The sequence below is a fragment of the Anser brachyrhynchus genome, assembly GCF_964034855.1.
Source record: "Anser brachyrhynchus genome assembly, chromosome: 20".
In the NCBI taxonomy this organism is placed as follows: Eukaryota; Metazoa; Chordata; class Aves; order Anseriformes; family Anatidae; genus Anser; species Anser brachyrhynchus.
This window is the reverse complement of record NC_137713.1, coordinates 7551890-7561925: the sequence shown is the minus strand read 5'-3', so window position 1 is coordinate 7561925 and position 10036 is coordinate 7551890. Positions and strand designations below refer to the sequence as shown.

The 10036-nt window shown below is 58.0% G+C and overlaps 1 protein-coding gene across 1 annotated transcript in view; it reads left to right on the top strand.

The window, feature by feature from the left end:
• CUX1 (cut like homeobox 1) overlaps positions 1–9743 on the top strand; it is a 268818-nt gene extending 259075 nt beyond the window's left edge. Inside the window, exons 15-23 of the mRNA XM_080563165.1 lie at positions 15–151; positions 559–625; positions 1383–1495; positions 2345–2461; positions 4241–4324; positions 4450–4506; positions 6422–6502; positions 7728–7792; positions 8055–9743. Of these exons, the coding sequence (XP_080419291.1) occupies positions 15–151; positions 559–625; positions 1383–1495; positions 2345–2461; positions 4241–4324; positions 4450–4506; positions 6422–6502; positions 7728–7792; positions 8055–8115 (782 nt within the window). The 3' untranslated portion in view covers positions 8116–9743. The remainder of the gene's footprint in view (positions 1–14; positions 152–558; positions 626–1382; positions 1496–2344; positions 2462–4240; positions 4325–4449; positions 4507–6421; positions 6503–7727; positions 7793–8054) is intronic.
• Positions 9744–10036: the final 293 nt, after the last annotated feature.

The window sequence follows — 10036 nt, the reverse complement described above, 5'->3', positions numbered from 1 at the left end:
GCTCTGTTTTGCAGTGCGCTGCGCGGAGCTGCAGATCCAGCTGACGGAGGCCGCGGCCACGCTGGCTGGCCAGAAGGAGCTCGTCGCCAAGCTGGAGCACGACCTCAGCACCATCCAGGCCCTCTCCGCCGTGCACCGCCCGGACGCGGAGGTAACCTCGGCTCCATCAGCCCCCAGGGATGGCTCAAGGTGGCCCCGGGGGTTGACCACCGCTGGTGGCGGGCCCAGAGCAGGCATGGGGGTTGTTCCACCTCCTCCTCTTTTTTTTCTTCTTCTCTTTTTTCCCCTTTTCTTTCTTTTTATCTTCCTGCCCCTCGCCCAGCTGCATGGTGCAACGTGCCCGTGCACAGGACAGTGCTGGCATGGGAGGAGGTAGCATTGGGAGACCACCCCGTCCTTCTCCTCCCTGGGGACAGGACAGGTTTGAAGGTTGAACATCACCTCTCCGCACTGTCTCGGGCTTGACCCTTGCTGACAGCCCATCTGGCAGTGACACTCCCCATGGGGCTGCTGGTTCCAGGTGGGAAATGCTGAAGCCTTTCTGCTTGCACCACCCAGGGCGCAGCCGTCCCCAGCCTGGAGAAGATACCGGAGCCCATCAAGGAGGCCACCGCGCTGTTTTACGGTGAGAGGCAGGCACAAACCCACACAGGATGCCAGGGAACCATCCCAGAGGGATGGGCAGGGTGGCAGTCACCTCCAGGGGATGGCAACACGAGGATGCTCAAGGCATCAAGGTGCAGACATGGCCTTCAGCAGGGATGGTGATGGGTTTTCCACGTTCAGCACGGTTTGCTGGTCCTCCTGAGACAGGGCAGCAGGCGCATGCCAAGATGTTGAACCTGGGCTAAAGCACGCACCCCGTGCTTTGGATTTTGCTCTTTCCCCACCAAATCCCTTCTGGAGCCAGTGAGCTAAATGTTTCCTTTACATCAGCTCCTGCACTGAGGTCTGCAGGATAAAATGAATCAAACAAATAACGACGGTTGGCTCTTCTGGAAGAAAACCCCACTTCCTTTCCTCTTTTTTTTTTTTTTTAATTTGTTTTGAAACGTTTTGCAAACCCACGATAAACAGCATCACGGCAGCAGTCCCACCAAGCCAAACGACCTGCAGCCACCCATCCTGCGCTGGGAATAGCTGCTCTGCGCAGCCATGGAGTCACAGCCCTGGGGGACGCAGCTCTCCGCGGCCGCTGGGGCCTCCTGCTGCTGGGAAGGCAGGCGGGGAGGGAGGGGGCGATGGGCACGGCGCCCCCCATGGGGCACCCACAAACTGGGGCACGGCAAGCCGGTGGTGGCTGTGGGCGAGCAAGCCCTGCTGCTGCAGGGCGGGTGGCGGGCGTCCGCCGGGTTGTGTCTGAAGCTGAGCGCTGTCCGCAGGTCTCCCGCCGGTGCCCGGAGCCACATTCCCCGAGGGACAGGTGGACTCGCTCCTCTCCATCATCTCCAGCCAGCGGGAGCGCTTCCGAGCCAGGAACCAGGAGCTGGAGGGGGTACGTGGCGAGGGGATGGTGGCACCTGCGTGCTGGCGCTGGCTGCTTCAGTGGCCTGCAGGGGGTTTATTATCAGCACAATGCCAGCAGCACCGCTGCAGGAACTTTACCCAGCTGAAGCACAGCTCAAAATAACCAGCTGGCAGGCTGGCTCTGCATTGCCCGTTGCCCACCTTGGCTGCCCCAGCAGCTGGGGCCATTTTAATTAAGGAGCAATTTTAATTGAAAGCTGAGGGATTTGAATTACTGGGAGGGGAGAGCGTGGTGATGAACGTGGTGCTGCATCAGGGGTGGCAAAGCCGAGCGTTTACTCCTGGTCCTGCCACATTTTGCTGCATGGTGGCAACAAGTTGTGTCCCAACGCATTTTGTCACCTGCCCTCGTCTCCCCTCCGTGCTGCCAACCTCACGGCTGCCCCTGTACCTCGGGGTGCCCCCCACCTCCCCTCGCCTCCCCACCGCTCTTGTTGCACGGCTTTGTTGAACCAGCAGTGGAGCCGTGCAGCTCTGCTGCTGTGACACTGAGGATGCCCAGCATCTTTAGATCCAGGGACCTCAGTCTGGTAAGGATTGGCCCATGCCAACCTCAGCTGTCCTGGGATTTGGAGATTCAGTGAGCTGCCCGCGTTTGCATGGTGAGGTGACACCGGCCTGGCATGACCGTGAGCATCCGGTCCTTCCTGGGGCTGCACTGAAGCCCCAGCTCAGCTTTGTGGCTCTGCATCCCACATCGGGATGGGGAGCTGGTGGGGCTGTGGGCACTGGGCTGGATCCTGGTGGGTGCACCAGACAGCCCCCATCTCCCTTCTCCTCGACCTCACTGCTAACAGCCCCCTGCTCCCCTCTGCAGGAGAACCGCATGATGCAGCACACGGTGCAGGCGCTGCAGAGCGAGCTGGACAACCTGCGAGCCGACAACATCAAGCTCTACGAGAAGATCAAGTTCCTCCAGAGCTACCCCGGCCGGGTGAGTGGCTGTCCGTCCGTCCGTCCATCCGTCCCGCGGGTGGGTTTGCACAGACAGGCAGACCCCAAGCGCAGACCGTTCCCCACAGTGCACGAGAGCAGGGGGAAGGTGCACATTACCCGTGTGCATCTCGTGTTGGAAAGCTGGGGATAACTGGGGCGAAGAAGGATGCAGAGATGTACCTAGAGGAGCGGGCGCCCAGACCACCTGCTGGGCCAGCAGTGCTGAACTGTGCCGAAGGGTGTCAGATTCTCACGTTTCCTCCCCAAAATAACCCCTACAATGTCTTTGCTGCTCGCTGCCTGCAGCATGATGCTCTGGCAGGCACGCTGTGGATGCTCCTGCCCAGCCAGGCAGCAAGCGGTTAAATCGGGCTCTCCTGCAAGAAATCCCCATAGTTGGAGGCTGAGAAATCATTCCTCCCACAGTGCGGTGAGTCATTGCCCACCGCTGGTGTGCGGGAGGTTGGCTCAGGCCATTCATCTGCCTCTGCAAGCTTTCGGTCGCACAGCTGAGCTCAGAGACCTCGGGGCTGAGCACGGCGCTTCGCTCTCGCCGTGTGCCAGGCGGGGGAATAGCTGCGAGCATCGGCTGCGTGCCTGAGCCAGGGGCTGCTCCGGCGGGGTTTTAGCCCAAATTTCTTGCAGCCAGCAGAGAGCTGCTCTGCTTCTGCCCTTCTGGGCAGCCAGGGCTGTCCCTGAAAGAGCAGGAACCGGCCCCTAACCCTCCCACTTATCCCAGTAACGCCAGGAGGAGATGGGAGTGGGGCCAGGCTTTGCTGCTCACGCCGCACCCCCTGCGGAAATGCTGCCACCCCAACAGCTGCTGCCTCTCCGCGCTGCCTGCGCCGAGCCCGTTTTATTGATGGACATTTTAACAGCGTTTGAGGATGGGAGACTCCCACAGCCGTGCAGGGCCTTATTTGGATCTCGTACTTATGCCTGAGTGAGGCTGGCCCCTCTGACATTTTTGCCAGTGTCTCCCGCGGAAGATCATCCCCGTGTTTATCTGGTGCCACAAGGCAACCCCTGGATGCCATTCGTGTGAGCTAAAGAGCACAAGCCTCCCGCGCGTCGCGTTGCATAATTCACGACCTAATCAGGCATGTGACAAGTTAAAAATAATCATCAAAGATCATTCAATAAGGCCAGGATCTAGTGACTTCATAGCCCCTAAATCGGGATCTCAGCTCATCGGGGTATCGCGTTGCGGCACGTAAGGGCACATTTGCTAAAGGTCTGCTGGCAGCGGGGTTTGCCCGCCTTGAACCCGAGCCACCGGTGGCTGTGCAGGATGAGGGGCAGGACGGGGGCACCCACGGGAAGCCCTCCTGGCATGGCAGCGTTATGGGGGTGCTGCAGCAGGGGAGCCTCCATCCTGCGGGGTTAAAACTGAGCGTCTGAACCCAGCCTCATCTTCCGCTTCTGTTAAGGGGGTTCCTTAATTTTCCTCGCCCTTTGCCCTGCTAATAGTAGGTGTGGGGTTAACAGGGATTTCCTCCTCATAAACCACTGTCCCCATTATGCCTGATCTGGCAGGGATTTGGGGGGTGATGTGCAATAACACCTTGGTCCTGCCGGCCCTGTGGCCAGTTTGGGGCTGCGCTGCTCCATTTGTCGGGATCGTTTCCTCCAAACGAGGCCAGGGAGGGCAGTACAAGTGCCTGGGGGGGGGACATGGGGGCTCCGGCCCTTGCTGCCCATCCATAAATCGGTTACACGGGGATAAGGATGTGCAGCTGTGCCAGCCGAGGTTCTCACCCTGCCTTCACTCCTGCAGGGCAGCAGCAGGGACGACACTGAGCTGCGCTACTCCTCGCAGTACGAAGAGCGCCTGGACCCCTTCTCCTCCTTCAGCAGGAAGGTAGGGGCAGCCCTCGGCACCCTCCCTCCACACCAGCCCCTCCAGCACCAAACCCTCCCTGATTCTCATCCCTCAAATCAGCCCTTCGAGCCCCAAACCCAGCTTCTTGTACTTTGTGCTTGCAGGAGCGCCAGCGCAAGTACCTGAGCCTCAGCCCCTGGGATAAAGCCACGCTGAGCATGGTGAGTGCGCTGCGGGGCGGGGGCAAACCCTTCCCTGCCCCGGGCAGGGGTGCAGAGCGTGCCAGGGCCATGCTGCAGTCCCCAGAATTTTACATCTCTGCTAGGGAGTGCCGGCCAGCAGCAGCTTCTCTGTTTTCCCTCTGCTGAAAGGTTAATTTTTCTGGACGTTTTTCTCAAAACGCTGCCTCCTCCTGGAGCCTGGGCGCAGCTCACAGCAGTTATGGGGTGCTGACCCCATGCTACCTCCTTGCTGGCAGAGGAAGGTGGGCTCTGCATCCTCCCTCATGGCAGTAGCAGGAGGCTGTTACAGCAGAGAGGAGGGGCGAGACTTCGCTTTCCTCACTCGCCCTTTCCTTTCCCCCGCTTCTCCCCAGGGACCTGCTGGGATCGGGTGACCCAGCCCCGATGCCGCAGCCCACTGCGGTGTCATGGCTGGGAGCTCGGGGACAGCTCTGGCGTCCCGCAGGGTCATTGTGAGTCGCTGTCAGCCACCCATGTGCACGCCCATGGCTCTGGAGCCTTTTGCTGCCTTCCCAAACCTCCCCCTGAAATTACTGAGGAGGAGCCCGCAGCTGGCCCCAGCTAACGCTGTACCCCGTCCTTCACATCACGTCTAAGTACCTGCAGCCCCATGGTCACCCCCAGAAACCTCCAGAGATGGGTGCAATAACCTCTTCCCGTGCCCTGAGCCTTCCTGCTCTCTTTTCTTCCAAAAAAACATCGGGGAAAATACTGGGGCATTGTCGGTGTCCACAGCAGCAAAGGCTCCTCATGGCAGGGCTTGGCTGCCATCTCGTAGGAAGGAGTGCTGCTTTCAGAGTTAAAACGGGACGTGGGCATCGAGACAATCTGATTTATACTTGGATTTGTGACATTCAGGGTCGGTGTGGGATGTTAACCCCAGATATCTGGCACAACAGAGGTTAACACGGGAGCGCTGGTCTGCAACAGCCACAGAATACAGAAATATCTCGTAATAAAGGCAAAGTTGTCATTTGCATAAAAACTAAGCAAATGCCAGCATGAATATGGATTGGGTGGCGTGCCAGCACCACGGAGAATTAATGAAAGGCATTTACAAAAAACTGACTTACGGGAGTTACTCCTTGGGAATATTTAAGAACATAATCTTGTTTGTTACAGCAGCCTCCGCCGTGGCTGTGAATAGACAAGACGATTTCAGCATGGGGTTGGTTTGGTGGGAGATCTGTGGGTTTTAATGCCAGCCTCGGAAATCCCGCATGGTGTTTTGGGGAATTTGCTTATGTCCATAATGAATCCCTAGCTTTTACAGCAAGAGTAAAAAGTGGCGATGTAGGAAGGCAGGATGTGTTCTTCACAAGCTGCTTTTCTAGGCTGTGGGTGCTCCTGAGTTTGGCTCTTTTGACGGGATGGGCACACAGATTTTCCCCTTGGGATGTGGTGTCACGGCAATGCCACCAGCTCCAGCCATGAGCCTCCATCCATCCTCAGGCACGCAGCTCCCCTAAAATCGATAGTCTGGTGGTGCCCAGCGTCCTCGGGAGCTTTACGTGTTCTGGGGTGCTCGGACATCGTGCACCCAGGCGCAAAGGGTTTTAATGCAGCCCTCGGAAATACCCGTGGAGCATGTGCCCAGGTGGCTGGCGAAGGGATGCTGCAGCTCACGACTTCCACCAGCTCATGAATTAAAGATGTGCGAGACTTAATTACTGCCGGGGCTCCTCTGCGGCGCGTGCTGAGCTGCAGGCAGGGCTGCGCGGGGCAGAGCCAGGCAGAAAGCTCAGAACGAGCCCTCGGGAGAGTTTTCGGCAGGGGCGGCCCGGCACGAAGCCCCGCGGTTCACGGCCTTGAATTCCCCTTGATTTCGGGCGAATCACCCTGGGCGCTGAGTCCCCTGACCCGTGCTGAAATGGGATTTCTGCTCTCGCTGCAGGGGCGGCTCATCCTGTCCAACAAGACAGCTCGCACCATCGCCTTCTTCTACACGCTGCTCCTGCACTGCCTCGTCTTCCTGGTAAGCGTAAGAGGTTTTAGGAGTAAAACACAGCCACGTGGAGCAGGCCACGTGCTTCCAGGCCCCGTGCAACGCCACCTCCCTGCTTGCTGGGTACAACCCTGGGTGCCAGGTCACCTCTGTGGGCACTGAGTTCTGCATTTCCCCCTTGCCCTGGGGCTCTGCTTCTCTCCAGTTTTTGAATTTCCCCCACTGTACATCAGGGTCAGAAGCAGAGGTTTGGGTTAGGAATAGGGGTGGCCGTGGAGAAGGCTCCCTCCTTGCTGCAGGGGCCAGATCCTGCAGGCTGTATCCACAGCTGCCTTCCCCCAGCCCTTCTGCTTGTTCACTGCCGGTGCTGGGAGTGATGCTGGGGCTGCAGCCCGTGCTGCCAGGACCGTCGTGTTCCTCACGATGCAAGCTCCCGTAGCCTTGCTCAGTTGCTGGGGGTTAGTTAGCTTTTCAAGGAAAAAAAAAATCTAAACATCAATAATTAAACAATGAAACAAGATGAAAGACAAGTCAGAACAATATTTCTATCCTGATCGTCTCAGAATTAATCCAACCTCGTGTTATTTTGGTGAGGAAAGGAGCAAAGAAAATAAAAAGTTAGGCATCATTAAAGTTTAAAGCTCTAACCTAAAAAAAAAATAAATCATAAATATTGCATGGTTGGGATGATCCAGCTTCATCCAGACACAGAAGGGCCTGGAGCCCAAGCCCAGGACTGGGCAATCCTGCAGCCCTGCTGCTACAGAAACGTCTCTGCGGCAAGCCCAGGGAAGGCAAGTGGCTGTCGCCCCTTCCCTGTGCTGCCTTCTGTGGTCTCAATCACGAAGGAAAAAGAAGCCAAACCGAGCCATGACCTCCCCCAAGCCAGTGCCCAAACCACGGCTCCAAAGCCTTCACCGTCCACCGGCAACCTCAGACATCTTGCTCCAAACCGCTGCAGCACGCTTCCCCGGCAAAAATAACGTGCTGCAAAACATCAGCCCGGCCTCCGGGAGGGCAACGCCGCAGCCACACGCTGGGTTTCTGCTCCGGTAATGTGAGGGTGCAGAAATGCTTGTACCCATCCTTTGCCGTGGGGCTCTGATCGACGCGGAGGGGACGGGATGTCGCGGGATGTCGCGGTGGGGGTGGGATGTTGTGATGGGGACAGGATGTCGCGGGGTGTCACGGCAGCGACACGCCAGGCAGAGGCTGGCACGTGAGCCCGCACCTGACTGCATTCCTTATTTTGCAGGTTCTCTACAAAACCGCCTGGAGCGAGAGCGTGGGCAGGGACTGTGCCGCGTTCTGCGCCAAGAAGTGGGTGTGAGCGGGGCCCGATCCTGCGCGGGGTCGGCAGCGGCGGCTGCCCGGGCGGGGGGGTTGCAGCGGGGTGTTTGAGCACCCGTGCTGGAAGAGAGGGTGGGAAACGGGGGTGGGAAAGCAGCTAAAAACTGGTGTGAAGGCGGAGATCAGGATCAGGCCCCTGCCTTGACTTCCCCCGTGTCTGGAAGTGCTAATCATCGAGGCTAGCACCCCGAGGCGAAGCGCCCCACGTTAACCAGCTGTGCCCTTTCCCCAGGTACGCCGACCACGTGCACAAGTTCCACGAGAACGGGGACGCGGGCGACATGTGGCAGTGACGCCGGGCTCAGCCCCGCCGCTCCTCCCGCGGCAGGATCTGGCCCCTCGCGCCCGCCGCCCGCTTCGCTGCAGCTTCGCTTTCTGCCTCGTCGGATGGAGGCAACGCTTCGCCCCCCGGCCCCAGCTCGGAAATCAGCAGCCTCGCTGTGGGAGAGCCGTCTGCAGGACACGGCCCCGATGTCCCCCAGCGCTCAGTCGTCACCGAGCGACGTGGGAAAGGCGAGATAAAAGCTCCTCTCCTCAGCTGCAATAGCTCATTCAATCCTGTTTCAAGTGCAGCGCGACACGGAGCGGACTAAATTTAGCCAGAAAACTGGGGGGGGGGGTACGACTCTTAAGCTTGCGTTTCAATGTATTCTGCTATTTGAGAATTCCCATTTTGCTCCCGTTTATTGAATTATCCGAAAGCAATCGGTCCTGCTGGGCTTTGGCAGAGCGAGCAGATAGCGGCGCTCAGCCGGAAAGCCGAGCCGCTCGGCGCGCTGCCTTGTCCCCGTAGCTCGGCCGTGCGCTGGGTCCGCAGCATTTCTCGGGGCCCTTTCAGACGCGTGCCAGCACCACACCGCTCAGCTCCGGCACACGGTCGCGTTGGAGCAGGGACCTCGGCCTGAAGGCAGCATGGCTGGTGCCAAGTCACCTGGCGTGAAGGGAGGTGCTGCTTTTGGGGCTGAGCCCCACGGGTGCTCGGGGCTCTCCGCCCTGCCCTGCCTTGTGTATTTTGGGCAGTCCCCGCAGCTCTGGGCTCGGGGTCATTCGGTCTGTTCAACCTCTGGCCCCTTAGGAGGCTGAACGAGCCAAACGGGCCTATTGCTGGTGGTGGGCATGATGAATGGGGAGCTGCTGGTGGGAAATTTAGGTTGATTTGGGGAAAAATTGACGGGAGGAGAGGCTGTGATTTGGGGAGCAGGTTCCGGCACCCCTTGTGCCCGCCCAGCTGCCCGGTGCTGGAAGAGACCAACGTTAGCATGGCCTGCAATTAAAATTCTCCTCCTAAGACAGGAGAATCTTGTGGCTTCCAATTAATGTTTCATTGCTGATTCAGATCTGTTCTGCTGGGAAGCTGGGACCTCAAACTGCACGTGCAGGCAGCAGTCGGCTTCACATCTGCTACGGGCAGCAGAGGTTTATTTATAGTAGCCATGGCCCGCGGAAAAAATGCAAAATACTCATAAATGGAAGCGGAGAACAAACACAGAGGGACCAACCCACGCCTGTCCCACTGGGCACGGGGTAAATCAACCCACAGCATCTTGGGGATTTTAGGATGGCTGTGCAAAGGATGGAGCTGGGGCTGTGGGATGCTCAGCACCGACAGCATGCGCCCAAGGGCCAGGGAGATTTAGGGCTGCTTCTCCTACCTCTCCATAAACTAATTGACTTTAGATGTGTGGTAGATGATGTTTTGCTCTCTGACATGGGTAGCTCAGAAACGTGATCCGGGGAAGGGTGCGATGCTTGCTGAGGCTTTGCTGGGAAGGCTAAATTTGCTTTTTTTAGAAGCTATATATGGTGTCTTGGAATTGCAAAACTTCTGCAGCTATTCACACTTGTAGTCTTCATAAATGATTTCAATAGATGTTGAGTTCTGCGGGATGAGTGATGGAATAAACTTAGATACGCATTGACTGGATCACTTTTGTGCTTTTTTTTTCTTTGACTTTTGGTGTTCAACAACTGCGAGGAGACTTCCTGCCCCAGTGCCAGGGCAGAGCGTGCAGCTGATGCTGGAACCCCGTCCCCATGAGTGCTGCTGTGGTGGTGAGGGGGCTGATCATGGTTTCCCCCATCCTCCTCCTCCTTTTTTCTTGCTTTTTCATCCCAGATGTGCTCCAGCAACCTCAGCCTGGCATTTTGGTGATTCCCCTAGCCCCATTTCCATCCCTGGTGCAGCGAGGGGTTGCAGCCCCATGCGCTCGCATC